At 41.2% G+C, this 16,683-nt stretch overlaps 1 protein-coding gene across 1 annotated transcript; it reads right to left on the reverse strand.

The window, feature by feature from the left end:
• Positions 1–1,411: 1,411 nt before the first annotated feature.
• LOC139460918 (glycoprotein-N-acetylgalactosamine 3-beta-galactosyltransferase 1-like) lies at positions 1,412–10,933 on the reverse strand. Its single transcript, XM_071242398.1, has 5 exons — positions 10,839–10,933; positions 6,294–6,400; positions 5,762–5,935; positions 2,486–3,150; positions 1,412–1,740 (listed from the first exon to the last, which is right to left on the reverse strand). The coding sequence occupies exons 1-5, from the start codon at positions 10,931–10,933 to the stop codon at positions 1,444–1,446; spliced, it is 1,338 nt and encodes a 445-aa protein (XP_071098499.1). The 3' UTR covers positions 1,412–1,443.
• Between the last annotated feature and the right edge of the window lie 5,750 nt (positions 10,934–16,683).

Consider the following 16,683-nt stretch of genomic DNA (forward strand, 5'->3'; position numbering starts at 1 on the left):
TGATATCAACCACTGGATTGTCTGTGTCAGACTCGATTATTAACAAACCACAGACATATAGTTGGAATATTTCTGAGTGCGGCGCTAAAACACATTTGCACCTGGAAAAAGTTAAACGTTTTCAAAAATAGTATAACTTTGGCAAGCTCTTATTACAATAGAGAAAACGAAACCGATTATCCAATGAAATGTTTCACACTTGTTCCATGGAAATTTGAGTCTCATTTCATTTGTTTCCTCTGCTTTTGTAAATATTTAACGTCAACGCCAAAGGTCAGCTCTGCTACCAGTAGGGCAGAATATACTTACCCTTTTTGCAAACACCTGGTGTCATCACTGATTTTCTGTGGTCAATTCATATGGTTTTCACCGCTATAATGACTGTTGTACCTGTTCCGGCAGGTGATTGAGACTGTTTTATCTCTGGCGTTGAAGTTTTAGATTTCAAGTGATACAAGAACAGGTTCTTCTTCTTTGGAGTAGGGATGTGGTTAACATCTTCTGATTTCTAAACCTTCAAGTAAATAACTCCAGCTTTGATATTTGTGTCGGAATCTGTGGCAAAATACTAAGATTTTACGTGTACTTCAGTACAGTGTTACGAAGTTATGCCCCTTTTCCTTTAAATGTCATATGTTTGACGATTCAAATTAGTATTGCCAGCGGGACAAGAAGCTGCTCTGTTTCGCTAAACAGAAAACTATTAGCGAACAATGCATTTATTGTTGTGTCATTAAACAACTTATCATTTTTTTGTTTTACCATTTAGGTGGCCAAACAACCCTTGAGTCCATCCAACCACATGCGTATCCTGGTATTGCTCAGGGGAAAAGCCGTTAATACGCCTGGTGACCAGTGCAATCTAGAGAAATATTTGATCATATTCCAAAACGTAACTCAAAATCAATAATTTTAGGTATAAAGTTGCATGAAAGATAAAACACTCAGATGTAGTTATATTTGTCGTAGTGTAATTTATTCTCAGCTACAAGGTATGCATACACATATAAACCTGGCAAAAGTTAAGCACTTCCCATTACATATGTTTTTTAAATATATGTTTGGAAAAATCGTATGACTGTGACATACTCATAGTGAAATACAGAAAACGAAATCGATTAATGATTAAATGGGTTATACTTGTTTCAAGTAAATACTTATTTGAGTATGTTTCACTTCTCTCATCTGCTTCTGTAACTCATATGCTTTCTATAACTTGCGTCCATCTAGGATCGACCTAGGTGTTTCTTATCCAGTGTGTCACAATGTTACACATTGATTGATAGGGGTGGGGTGGGGTGTGGGGGTGGGGTGTGGGGATGGGGTGTGTGGGGGTGTGTGGTGGGGGGGGGGGGGGGGGGAGATCCATGTATTTATTTTTCGAAATGGCAAAAAAAGGATTTTCCTCATGTGATTAGCAAGACACAATTCCTGATTCCAGATTCACGCTCCTGTTTTTTTCTTTGGTTTCGTCTTGTCTGGAATATAGATAGTTGTGTTCTTCAGTCTCCACTCTGTAGCATTCTTGTAGTACTCCTCTATTGTCTCCCCTGGGTAAGGGCGCCTCCGACGTTTTTGTGGTATGTTAAACTCCTCTGCTCGGAACAGATTCCAGAGCTCCTTGTATTTCACAGTCCGACCAAACACAGTGATCTGGTAGAGGAACATATCCAGAGTTCTCATCAGCTCCGGTTTCACATAGTGGAAGCTTATGGTCAGCTGTGAGCAGCACTCAGGGCCCTGTGTCGAGAACAGAAATTAAAACAAGTCAACTACATATTTGTTTGTTGATTTCTGCAGGCAGCACTATTACAGCAGCGACAGTGGGCCATGGAAGTATTTGATACACGCCCATTGTAAGATGTTCCCAATTTGCTTAGTCACAGACCTGACCACCCGATCTCCCATTTCAGACTGACACGGAATCCAAACGGGAATATACAGCTTCTTAAGTCGCCTTTTATAAAAAAAACATTGTCTATAGAAGTATCGCCGTGCTGTAATAAAGTACAAGGAAAAACTAGCCAATACTAGAGTTTATGCCCTAAATCTGACACGGTGAGAAAAAATATTGTATATATCTATAATATGTAAACCTTTCGATATAAGTCACTTGAAACTAACAGACACAGTTATGCTAGTTGATATAAACCGTCAGCAACTTCAGTCAATACAGGGATTTTTCATGAGGTAATTCATAAATACAGGTTTTCGTTTCATGAATGAACGCTTGACATATGAGACTGAGATACGAAGACCAAGTTAAGCAACTCTGTATCAAAGGCACAGATACTGGATACGCTGGAATAATAAAACCTGGCCCATGCTAGTTGGTCTGTCAACACCATATAATGGTATGTGTTTTGTTTTAGCCAGAGGGAATATAGCCCTTTATGCACACCATGGAGAAAACTGTAATACTGTTCATAGTAGTGTTACACCAAATTATCCATTCAACAAACAGGAAGAGGTAAACTCAGCTTACCGAGTGGTATTTGTTGGCAGAAAACCCGGAGATAAAGTTGGCTACGCCAACTTGGAATGAGTCAGGATTTGCACCATGAAAGGTCGATCTGTTGTACTTGTCTAACGAAAGATATGTAGACACCGCAACCTTGTACATGCATCGCCCGGTCTCGATGTCTTCACTTCCTCCAGCGTGGCGACATCTACCTGGCACCCTGTAACCCTGCTCCACCAGTCGACGGAGAGCTTCCCTACTGACAGCATACCCCGCACCACCACTCATGTACCCGTTAGGTGAGAAGGGTGCGAAGTGGTCGCCAACGTAGACAGGTTTGCTGGCGTTTAGATGCGCGAGAAGAAATTTGAGATTTTCCACAATGACATATGTGTCATCATCAGCCTTGAGGAACCAGTCATACTCGTCTAGTGATGTATTATACATGTGTGTGAAAGCATGGACGATTTTCTCTGTGAGTGTGCGATGGGAGTCGGGAATGGTCACTCCTAATATGTCCGGCCCTGTTTTGTTGGTTGTCATGACATACAGCATCTTGTCACATCTCTTGCCCCACGTCTCATTAACGGCCTTCAATTTGGTCTCCATGTTGACCTCCCTGGTGGTGATGAAACAGGCCAGACGGACCTTCCTGGAAAGAGCTTCAGCCACGGTGTTGTCCACAGCTACTGCAAGAGTGGCAACTAGGAATGTTATATGACAGTCATGCATCAATCAGTCAATCACAGAGCTCCCAACAGCTACTACAGGAGGGGCAACAGGAGAATAGTATGGTGCATTCATGCATCAGCCACAAAACTCTCCACAGCTACTGCAGGAGGATCAACAATAGGATTTTATATGACAGTCATACATCAACCACGAACCAGCTCACAGCTATTGCAAGAGGGCCAACAACAGGGTGTAATATGACAGTCATACAACAACCACGAACCTGGATAAGCAACATTATGTGTAATACACACCTATATTTTACGTGAGGAAGTCGATCTAGGCAATATGAAGTGATGATTACGTCGCCTTAACAATATTCAAGTTAAAGGTTTAGTGGTTCATCGTACATTAGTATCTAACGTGTGGCCCGCGGACACCGATAGAGGGAATATTCCATGTGTCGAGTGACGAGGGGAGGAAATATTTTTACGAGTGGCGTAGACACATGGAATATCCTATTTATACTTTTTGTGAAGTTGTCTACCGGAAAATTAAATGATTGCATTACAAATGTAAAACCTTGAAATTCTCCCGACACAAAGGGACGGTTCACCACCCCTTGGATTTTCGACTTTAAAAAGTAGTTTCATGTTTGCAAATTAAAAATAAATATAAACAAAAGTATCTAATAATATTTAGGGTCACGAACGTTCTTCATCATACATTTAGATATGAATATATGCAAAATCAACATCAACAAAAGATATTCTTGAAAACTAGGAGCCTGCTGTTGGAAGCAAAAGAATACATTCTGGTCAAGTAAAAAAATGGCACTTTGCGAAAGGAACAGTCTCTATTGACAAGTTATATGAGCAATTTACAGTTTGTAAATAAATATTTACGAGATAATAAAAAAAAAACTGGCAAGAAGTGATGTTAACTCCATGAATAACGATCTGTCTTTTGCCTTGTCAATGTAGAATTAAAGAAACATGGACGTCAACAGTTTGTGTTCGGGCATGAAACTTGAGATAATGGAGAGCTAAATCTTGTAGGACAATAGCTCTGTTAAAGTTTGATGTTCACTGCAGTGAAATTACAAATGAAAATATCACTTTTCTTAACATCGGAAAACTCAGTCTTTTACGCTGATGTATATCATAAAGAAAGCATTTTTTTCAGACATTTCATTTTTTTGTAAATCACATATCTAAAAGACTTGTCTGCATAACTGTCTGATGACAAACCATTGGCCAGGTGACATGGATAAAAAAACAGGCAGATGAAATGAGAAGCTTCACTGTCAAATCCATTATTATAAAGCACAAATATGTTTAGTAAGATTATATTATCAGTTTCTTGCATTTTCAGATAAATTAAATGAACACGTTACTCATGGTATAGTCGATGTTCTATGTCAATGTCCAAAGTAGATCAGAACAGTCTGAAACTAAATTTACCCATCTCATAGAACCAATCATATTATAAATAAACGTGGAGGTAATCCAATGTTGTCACGGTACTCTTTCCTATTTGAGAGAGAGTTGAAACTTACAAATATGTGAAATGAAATCACTATTCACATCTTGACGTTTATTTTTTTGGTGGACAACCGAATACATTTAAACATGTTTCGGAAATCATTGAAACAACACCTAGAATTTGTTGAGACCTTGAGTTATATGAGAGAACATTTTCAACATTTCAGCTTCATGGGCCGTTAAGAAAAACGGTTTCCTTTATATAGTTTCTAATTCCCAAAGTTGATGTTGGTGTCAACGTTTCGTCGATTGAGTACACTTTAGTAACCAAAGCCGAAATCCCTAAGTGGTTAACTTTGGCTCTTGCTTTCGCAATCAGTCTCCCAAACTGGGAGCTTATACTTTTTACAGCATCATTGATGAGGACTTCACAGGCCGGAAACCCTAAGTGGTTAACTTTGGCTCTTGCTTTCTTGATCAGTCTGCCAAACTGGGAGCTTTTACTTTTACAGCATCATTGATGACGACTTTACATGGATAAATACCAAACGTCAACCACAGAGAATAAGCAGTCTCGATTATCCAGAATAATGGAGGTAACAGTGTATGAATTGGCCACTGAAAATAAGTGGTGACACCAGGTTTTCGTGAAAAGGGAAATGTAAGTTTGTCTTGCCCTTCCAGTTGCAATGAACACTCACACAATTGGCATACAATAAGTATGCGTTTGTTGCTTTAAACATGTTAACACATTTTAATGATATGTTGGCTTGTCGTGACTATCAAACGATTTTCATTGTTCATAGTTCATGGTTTTCTGGTTTTGAGTGAAGCCTGGGGCTATTCCATTTACTCTCTCATTGGTCAGAAAGACAAGACGATCAATTGAGACAAGGCAATGTTTTCATGCAATTGGTAAGTAGACTGTTTACAAACTTACTTCAAATTGATTTCATGTTGCTACAGCCCAGGGATCACTGTCGTATGTATGATCATTGTTTATTCAGCATACCAAGGAACCTGCTGTGGCTTGAAGCACCAGGCAATGCTCCATATATCTGACTAGTCATAATATAACTGATATCATATTCATTTGTGGCGTCAAACCAAATTTGTGATGTGATGACGGAAAGCCTTGACTTACAAGTGAAATCTTCGTTATTCCCTTCTCCGTCCTTGACTTCATCCTTGCTTTCTAGAAACAGGTCAAGGCCGTGTTCTGTCAGGCGAATGTCATCTTCATGAGCACCGGTCCCAATAATCGAATCTTGTAGGTGGGTAAAGTCACTTGCAAAACGTGCTGTTGAATAGCGACTATCTGCAAAAATATTTTTGAATAAATCATAATTCATTGGGTATCAAACTAACACATGCTCAATGTGTCATTCATAGTCTTTTGTGTATTCAGGGATAAATAGAAGAACTGGATAAACTTGACATAGCACATTGTTTTGTGCATGATCAAGCACATGGTACATCACATGATCAAGCACATTGTCCATTACATGGTACATCACTTGGTACATCACATGGTGCAGCTCATGGTACATCACATGGTACATCACATGGTACATCACATGGTACATCACATGTACAACACAGGACTTGCTGGTTTACTTCTGTACATACCACAGACAACAATTAGATGCAAGCTGTGCTCATCACGTCTTACTCACCTGAATGCGTCATCACGAGGAGTAAGATGACGGAGACGGCACCACTGAGGAAGGTGAACAAGACAAAGAATCTCCTCAAACTGTTCATACTGGCGTCCTGTAACCACCTGTAACACAGTATATCATGGCACTGTACATACTGGCGTCCTGTAACCACCTGTAACAAAGTACCGCATGACATTGTACATACTGGCGTCCTGTAACCACCTGACACACAGTATATCATGACACTGTACATATTGGCGTCCTGTAACCACCTGTAACAAAGTACCTATTGACACTGTACATACTTGCGTCCTGTAACCACCTGTAACACAGTATATCATGACACTGTACATATTGGCGTCCTGTAACCACCTGTAACAAAGTACCTATTGACACTGTAGATACTGGCGTCCTGTAACCACCTGTAACACAGTATATCATGACACTATACATTTTGGCGTCCTGTAACCACCTGTAACACAGTATATCATGACACTGTACATACTGGCGTCCTGTTACCACCTGTAACACAGTATATCATGACACTGTACATACTGGCGTCCTGTAACCACCTGTAACAAAGTATCTCATGACATTGTACATACTTGCGTCATGTAATCACCTGTAACAAAGTATCCCATGACACTGTACATACCTGCGTCATCATGACACTGTATGTATGTATGTATGTATGTATGTATGTATGTATGTATGTATGTATGTATGTATGTATGTATGTATGTATATATGTATGTATGTATGTATGTATGTATGTATGTATGTATGTATGTATGTACATAATGAAACAGCAGAAGAGGAAATGTTCTTAAAACATTATAAACATATTTAAAAGAAATGGTAAAATGGTAATTAATATCAGGTGCAGCGTGCATCAACCAAGTCACAGAAACTAATCACTTAATCGCCTCTTATGACCATGGGTTGAAAGGGACCAATTCGAACCTGTAATTCTAATGCAAAATCTGCACAGGTTCCCAAAACATTCTACAACTATCAAAACCGCATTAAACAAAATCCCCCCACACCCTAAACAAAGACAAATTATTATTATCCAACTCCATCTCCTACATACACACCCCTTATCGTCTTCAACCACCACCTCACCCTCACCCTAGACTAACCCGTTCCCATCTCCACACATCACTCGCGACATGATCATAGGCCAGATGACACCGTCACTGTTAGAAACAGTTGACACGGCCAGGTGTAACACGCGGTGATGTAGACGGTCGGATATCGCTGGACATGTAGGCAGGTGTAACACGCGGTGATGTACAAGGTCGGATATCGCTGGACATGTAGCAACATAGGCAGGTGTAACACGCGGATATGTACAAGGTCGGATATCGATGGACATGTAGGTAGGTGTAACAGGTGGTGATGTACAAGGTCGGATATCGCTGGACATGTAGTAACATACATGTAGGTAGGTGTAACACGCGGTGATGTACAAGGTCGGATATCGATGGACATGTAGTAACATACATGTAGGTAGGTGTAACACACGGTAATGTACACGGTCGGATATCGCTTGACATGTAGGTAGGTGTAACACGCGGTGATGTACAAGGTCGGATATCGCTTGACATGTAGGTAGGTGTAACACGCGGTGATGTACACGGTCGGATATCGCTGGACATGTAGGCAGGTGTAACACGCGGTGATGTACAAGGTCGGATATCGCTTGACATGTAGGTAGGTGTAACACGCGGTGATGTAGACGGTCGGATATCGCTGGACATGTAGGCAGGTGTAACACGCGGTGATGTACAAGGTCGGATAGTGTTGGACATGTAGGTAGGTGTGACACACGGTGATGTACAAGGTCGGATATTGCTGGACATGTAGGTAGGTGTAACACGCGGTGATGTACATAGTCGGATATCGCTGGACATGTAGGCAGGTGTAACACACGGTGATGTACAAGGTCGGATATCGCTGGACATGTAGTTACATAGGTAGGTGTGACACGCGGTGATGTACAATGTCGGATATCGCTGGACATGTAGGCAGGTGTAACACGCGGTGATATACACGGTCGGATATCGCTGGACATGTAGGCAGGTGTAACACGCGGTGATATACACGGTCGGATATCGCTGCACATGTAGTTACATAGGTAGGTGTGACACGCGGTGATGTACAATGTCGGATATCGCTGGACATGTAGGCAGGTGTAACACGCGGTGATATACATAGTCGGATATCGCTGGACATGTAGGCAGGTGTAACACACGGTGATGTACACGGTCGGATATCGCTGGACATGTAGGCAGGTGTAACACGCGGTGATATACACAGTCGGATATCGCTGCACATGTAGGCAGGTGTAACACGCGGTGATATACATAGTCGGATATCGCTGGACATGTAGGCAGGTGTAACACGCGGTGATATACATAGTCGGATATCGCTGGACATGTAGGTAGGTGTAACACGCGGTGATGTACAATGTCGGATATCGCTGGACATGTAGGCAGGTGTAACACGCGGTGATATACACGGTCGGATATCGCTGCACATGTAGTTACATAGGCAGGTGTAACACGCGGTGATATACACAGTCGGATATCGCTGGACATGTAGGCAGGTGTAACACGCGGTGATATACATAGTCGGATATCGCTGGACATGTAGGTAGGTGTAACACGCGGTGATGTACAATGTCGGATATCGCTGGACATGTAGGCAGGTGTAACACGCGGTGATATACACGGTCGGATATCGCTGCACATGTAGTTACATAGGTAGGTGTGACACACGATGATGTAAATGGTCGGATATCGCTGGACATTTTCACGTTTTTTATTGTTTTTGCTCGGCTTCTTGCAATTATTCGTAAGTGGGAAACTGACTTTGCTCAGATCTGAGAACAAGAGGGGCTATTATCATCTCTCTGTCTGTCTGTCTCTCTCTCTCTCTCTCTCTCTCTCTCTCTCTCTCTCAGGGTCAGGGAGTAAGGAGTTTGCGAATTCCAAAAGTAGCATAGGTATTCATGTTGACAAGCGACACGAGATGCGTCACGCACAGAGCTGGCTGTTTTACCGTACCTGTCATTCGGTATCGCCTGTGGCAGGAGTGTGCGACGCTTGATATTTGGTGATAACAGTGCACGCATGGCTGCTCATACATGCCTTCAAGATTCTACTCCAGTAAGATAGTGAAAAGACAAACCAAGAACATTTAATCTCACGCGTTTTTATTCTATGACCTTGCCCTAGCAGTACTTTATGAGTACAGCCACAAATACATCAAGTCAAAACGAGTTTGCCATCATCGCCGGGAGGAACGTAGCAGGAGGGACACACTAGAGACTGTGTAGTGATAACACGTCGGGTATTGCCAGATAGAGATGTGAACAGCTTTTTGCAGAGGAAGAAATCTCAATGCATCCATGTCAACTGTGTCATATCACATGCAACACATCAGCAAAGCACAGTTATAGCACAACGTCCTTGTATTGTATGTGTGATACGTGTTATCAAGTAGACAGTTAAAGCACAACGTCCTCGCATTGTATGTGTGATACGTGTTATCAAGTAGACAGTTATAGCACAACATCCCCGTATGGTGTATGTGATGCGTGTTTTTAAATAGACAGTTAAAGCAAACGTCCTCGTATTGTACATGTATGTGTGATACGTGTTATGAAGTAGACAGTTATAACGCAACATCATTGTATTGTATGTGGGATATATTGTTATCAAGTAGACAGTTATAACACAACATGTTCGTATTGTATGTGTGATACGTGTTATCAAGTAGACAGTTATAGCATAACATACTCGTATTGTATGTATTATACATGTTATTAAGTAGACAGTTATGGCACAACACCCTCGTATTGTAAGTGTGATACAGGTTATCGAGTAGACAGTTTTAGCACAACATCTTCGTGTGATACATGTTATCAAGTAGACGGTATAGCACAGCATACTCGTATTTTATGTGTGATACATCTTATCAAGTAGACAGTTATAGCACAACGTCCTTGCATGCGGGTTACGTGTTATCAAGTAGACAGTTACAGCACAACATCCTCGTATTGTATGTGTGATAAGTGTTATCAAGTAGACAGTTATACCACAACATACCACAAACCATCAATTGCAAACGAACACAATGCTTTACTTTTGTCGCAAACCTAATTTTTTAGCAAACAATACAACGGACACAATGGTGCACACTTTTGTCGCAAAATTCAAATATGTTGTATCAGGCAAATACAGCGGATACAAAGGTGTACTGTTCCTCTCAATGTACAACTATGCGGTTGATGTTTCCATGAAGGAGTGCGCCACCCAAGGTCTCTCGACAGGCTGCATGCCCCACAGTGTCTGCTGTCTACCCCACTGTGCTGAACAGGGTTCTAGACACTTAACTTTAACACAATTATACCCCTAACAGTTTAGATGAAAATTGTTTGGAAGAAAGTGAAGACTTTCATATTCAGCTGTCCACATTCCATGTAATATGTTGTCGTTTAAGACGTGGCTTTTATAACAAAACAGAAACGTATATCGACAATAGCAAACTTACCTATCTCTTATGGATGCCACAGCCATGTATAGGTCTCGTTTAAGAGCGGCTTTGAAACTTGCCCTCAGCAGACTTGTATTCCGAAATAATATCATCGATTGTTTCGTATGTTTTATTTCTCGCTCGTAGCAAGCTATACGTCAAAAGAAGAATATATCCATTTTGGGGAAATATGATTATTGAATATTGTCCTACAGTGAGACTAACATGAAGGTCATAAATATGTACTCTAATTAGTTGACATGCTGGATCAATGGTGTACCAGTGCAGCTGACTGGAATGTTTTATTTAACAATATTGACTTCACTATTGTTTTTCGTTGATTGAGGTATATTTATAGTAGGACGCAAAGTGTGTATATCACTGTTTACGTTTATACCTGTATAAACTCAATATCATGTTGAACTTGGTTCGTATTAAAATCAAGTCACAGTTGTTGAAGACCTATTCCAGCCCGGATCTTCTCGGGTCCATTGTACATGAACAGCAGAACCGGCGTGACGAGGGACTATATGGAGATCTATGTTCTCCACCATGTTGAAAGTTATAATTACTTAGTGGATTTGTTTACACAATTTGAGATTCAAAGATATTCATGTGATAAATTACAAAATAACTTTGAGAAAAAACTCTTTTGGAAATATATTCAATTCTAAACATACATAATGTGAATGGAAGATTTGAAACTGACTATCAAATCAGTGACTGTACATTTATTGGGGATTTATTGAGTGAGTGAGGGAGTTGGGTTTAACTCCGCTTTTAACAGTATTCCACCCCGTGCCCCCTATTAGGCATTTAAGGTGTAGTGTGTAGAGTGACATGTTCCCCGATGTTGATGAATGTCTCTGTAAAACACATGAACGGTGCCATTACTTAAATGCGTTCAGAAGAAGCTAAAGATAACTCATACCTTATTTAGTACAACAAAGTTTGCAATGAATACAGATAACTGTGTGGAATCAAGAAGAACCAGTTTGTACAATATAAACGGAATGACCTATTAAAAGCAGCAGAGGTAGACTCTAAACGTTTCTGGGACATCATAAAGCGTGTGTCTGGACGACAGCAACGCCCCAACCCTATTGATATACAAGACCCGGGGGACTATTTCTCGTCGCTGAACTCTGAACCAAGGGGTATAATCTCGGTGAGGTAGAGGACATGATAGAAGCGACAACACCCACAGCCAGCACCGCGTACAGCACATAGTACTTCTCTGAGGTCTTCATGTCTAGGCCATAAATTCACAATCACCTGTAACACAATGTCCCTCTTTATAGTGTTTATTTTGACGTCCATGTAAAGACTTATAATTCGTATAATGTCGTAAAAATACGGTATGCACACTTTGTGTGGCAGTTTAGCCCGGCTTGAACGTTTGTAGGTCCATACTTTCCTTGTTCTTACAGGTACATATATATGTCTTGCCGCATGGCATTATTTATTTAATGAAGGAGTAAGTATATACTCCGAAACTTTATGTTCCTCATTATAAATAAATCATCAATAACTGCTCTTCCTTATGAGTGTCAAATCTGAATGCCACTGAAAGACTTGATATAAAACGAGTTTGAAAAAAATAGTAATAAATGATAATTGTTCAACACATAACAGGAGCAGATCAAACTACATGGATGGTACATACTTACTGGGTAGTTGTCGTTAGGCCAGTCTGATACATGTGTATGTAGCCGTCCCTGGCAACATGGATGGTACATACTTACTTGGTAGTTGTCGTTAGGCCAGTCTGATACATGTGTATGTAGCCATCCCGTGCATCATGGATGGTACATACTTACTGGGTAGTTGTCGTAAGGCCAGTCTGATACATGTGTATGTAGCCGTCCCGTGCAACATGGATGGTACATACTGACTGGGTAGTTGTCGTTAGGCCAGTCTGATACATGTGTATGTAGCCGTCCCGCGCATCATGGATGGTACATACTTACTGGGTAGTTGTCGTTAGGCCAGTCTGATACATGTGTATGTAGCCGTCCCTAGCAACATGGATGGTACATACTGACTGGGTAGTTGTCGTTAGGCCAGTCTGATACATGTGTATGTAGCCGTCCCGTGCATCATGGATGGTACATACTGACTGGGTAGTTGTCGTTAGACCAGTCTGATACATGTGTATGTAGCCGTCCCGCGCATCATGGATGGTACATACTTACTGGCTAGTTGTCGTTAGGCCAGTCTGATACATGTGTATGTAGCCGTCCCGTGCAACATGGATGGTACATACTGACTGGGTAGTTGTCGTTAGACCAGTCTGATACATGTGTATGTAGCCGTCCCGTGCATCATGGATGATACATACTTACTTGGTAGTTGTCGTTAGGCCAGTCTGATACATGTGTATGTAGCCGTCCCTAGCATCATGGATTGTACATACTTATTTGGTAGTTGTCGTTAGGCCAGTCTGATACATGTGTATGTAGCCGTCCCCTGCAACATGGATGGTACATACTTACTTGGTAGTTGTCGTTAGGCCAGTCTGATACAAGTGTATGTAGCCGTCCCGTGCATCATGGATGGTACATACTTACTTGGTAGTTGTCGTTAGGCCAGTCTGATACATGTGTATGTAGCCGTCCCGCGCATCATGGATGATACATACTTACTGGGTAGTTGTCGTTAGACCAGTCTGATGCATGTGTATGTAGCCGTCCCTAGCATCATGGATGGTACATACTGACTGGGTAGTTGTCGTTAGGCCAGTCTGATACATGTGTATGTAGCCCTCCCTAGCAACATGGATGGTACATACTTACTTGGTAGTTGTCGTTAGGCCAGTCTGATACATGTGTATGTAGCCATCCCTAGCAACGTGAATGGTACATACTTACTTGGTAGTTGTCGTTAGACCAGTCTGATACATGTGTATGTAGCCGTCCCTTGCAACATGGATGGTACATACTTACTTGGTAGTTGTCGTTAGGCCAGTCTGATACATGTGTATGTAGCCGTCCCGTGCAACATGGATGGTACATACTTACTTGGTAGTTGTCGTTAGGCCAGTCTGATACATGTGTATGTAACCATCCCTAGCAACATGGATGGTACATACTTACTTGGTAGTTGTCGTTAGAACAGTCTGATACATGTGTATGTAGCCATCCCTAGCAACATGGATGATACATACTTACTTGGTAGTTGTCGTTAGGCCAGTCTGATACATGTGTATGTAGCCGTCCCTAGCAACATGGATGGTACATACTTACTGGGTAGTTGTCGTTAGGCCAGTCTTAAACATGTGTATGTAGCCATCCCTAGCAACATGGATGGTACATACTTACTGGGTAGTTGTCGTTAGACCAGTCTGATACATGTGTATGTAGCCGTCCCTAGAAACATGGATGGTACATACTTACTTGGTAGTTGTCGTTAGGCCTGTCTGATACATGTGTATGTAGCCGTCCCTGTGCAACATGGATGGTACATACTTACTGGGTAGTTGTCGTTAGGCCAGTCTGATACATGTGTATGTAGCCATCCCTAGCAACGTGAATGGTACATACTTACTTGGTAGTTGTCGTTAGACCAGTCTGATACATGTGTATGTAGCCGTCCCCGTGCAACATGGATGGTACATACTTACTTGGTAGTTGTCGTTAGACCAGTCTGATACATGTGTATGTAGCCGTCCCCTGCATCATGGATGAAACATACTTACTGGGTAGTTGTCGTTAGGCCAGTCTGATACATGTGTATGTAGCCGTCCCTAGCAACATGGATGGTACATACTTACTGGGTAGTTGTCGTTAGGCCAGTCTGATACATGTGTATGTAACCATCCCTAGCAACATGGATGATACATACTTACTTGGTAGTTGTCGTTAGACCAGTCTGATACATGTGTATGTAGCCGTCCCTAGCAACATGGATGGTACATACTTACTGGGTAGTTGTCGTTAGGCCAGTCTTATACATGTGTATGTAGCCATCCCTAGCAACATGGATGGTACATACTTACTTGGTAGTTGTCGTTAGACCAGTCTGATACATGTGTATGTAGCCGTCCCTAGCAACATGGATGGTACATACTTACTTGGTAGTTGTCGTTAGGCCAGTCTGATACATGTGTATGTAGCCGTCCCCGTGCAACATGGATGGTACATACTTACTTGGTAGTTGTCGTTAGACCAGTCTGATACATGTGTATGTAACCATCCCTAGCAACATGGATGGTACATACTTACTTGGTAGTTGTCGTTAGGCCAGTCTGATACATGTGTATGTAGCCGTCCCGTGCAACATTGATGAAACATACTTACTGGGTAGTTGTCGTTAGGCCAGTCTGATACATGTGTATGTAGCCGTCCCTAGCAACATGGATGGTACATACTTACTTGGTAGTTGTCGTTAGACCAGTCTGATACATGTGTATGTAGCCATCCCGTGCAACATGGATGGTACATACTTATTTGGTAGTTGTCGTTAGGCCAGTCTGATACATGTGTATGTAGCCATCCCTAGCAACATGGATGGTACATACTTACTGGGTAGTTGTCGTTAGACCAGTCTGATACATGTGTATGTAGCCGTCCCGTGCAACATGGATGGTACATACTTACTGGGTAGTTGTCGTTAGGCCAGTCTGATACATGTGTATGTAGCCATCCCTTGCAACATGGATGGTACATACTTACTGGGTAGTTGTCGTTAGACCAGTCTGATACATGTGTATGTAGCCGTCCCGTGCAACATGGATGGTACATACTTACTGGGTAGTTGTCGTTAGGCCAGTCTGATACATGTGTATGTAGCCATCCCTTGCAACATGGATGGTACATACTTACTGGGTAGTTGTCGTTCGACCAGTCTGATACATGTGTATGTAGCCGTCCCGTGCAAACATCTTGTGTGATGTCGCCTGCCTCTATCAAAACGCAGTTTCGTCCTTATGAATGAGCATGGTTTGACAAAGGATTGAGTCACAACACGCATTTACCTGTTCTTCACAACCCCTTGTCTTAGTGACGACTTCAGCCCCTGGTTAACTTTCTTCTCACCAAATGCAAGCCATAAATTATATATCAGTGCAGGATGAGAGTCTTATCGGGTTTAGAGTACGGTGTTTGTTTGTTACACTGCTGTCAGAAACATACTGTGGCGGGTTTAAACGATCGAGTCTGGCTAGGTAAGTTAGTGGTTGATAGCATGAGCACTTTCCTTTGATTCAGTTAGGGTACATGTATTTCCATTCCTTGTTTTTTAGCTTGGCTAAACCCTTTCTAAAGAGAAGACGTAATTCTATCCTTTCTGCCGAGATCGCATGAATATTCTTTCTGTTTTTATATAATTAATTCCTCACAGTTCGGTGTTTGCCGCTTTAAGTTTCTTCAATATTTTATTTTAAATCTATATATCTTTTGAGGTATTTAGATTGATCGATATTTTTTGTACGTCGTTTTCTTTCTGATCTGGCTTTTGTTTCCATTCGAAGGGGTATTTTAAAGTTTGACCTCCTTGCATCAACAGTAGTGTTTCGAAAAAGAGTTGGTCATCTTTGCTCACCGACAAAAGAAACACGATCTTTCTCTCTCTATATCTATCTATCTATCTATCTATCTATCTATCTATCTATCTATCTATCTATCTATCTATATATATATATATATATATATATATATATATATATATATATATATATATATATATATATATATATATATATATATATATATATATATATATATACATATATATCCCTTTCTCTCTCTCATGCTTGTCAGGATGAAGGCAAAATGTAACTTTAAGCAATACATATGATTATGTTTTGGCGTTTTGGAGCATGCTATGCCTGTCCTGTTCATAGATATATATTTTAGGCGTGACA

Source organism: Haliotis cracherodii, unplaced genomic scaffold (assembly GCF_022045235.1).
Source record: "Haliotis cracherodii isolate W230 unplaced genomic scaffold, xgHalCrac1.p SCAF_14, whole genome shotgun sequence".
Classification (NCBI taxonomy): Eukaryota; Metazoa; Mollusca; class Gastropoda; order Lepetellida; family Haliotidae; genus Haliotis; species Haliotis cracherodii.

What these genes read in the sequence shown, in the direction of transcription:
- LOC139460918 (XM_071242398.1), bottom strand. Translation starts at nt 10,933, where the DNA reads ATGATATTATTTCGGAATACAAGTCTGCTGAGGGCAAGTTTCAAAGCC. An exon ending in GAATAACGAAGATTTCACTT is followed by an intron (nt 3,151 to 5,761) that starts GTAAGTCAAGGC and finishes CCACTCTTGCAG; the next exon opens with TAGCTGTGGACAACACCGTG. An exon ending in CTGCCAACAAATACCACTCG is followed by an intron (nt 1,741 to 2,485) that starts GTAAGCTGAGTT and finishes TTCTCGACACAG; the next exon opens with GGCCCTGAGTGCTGCTCACA.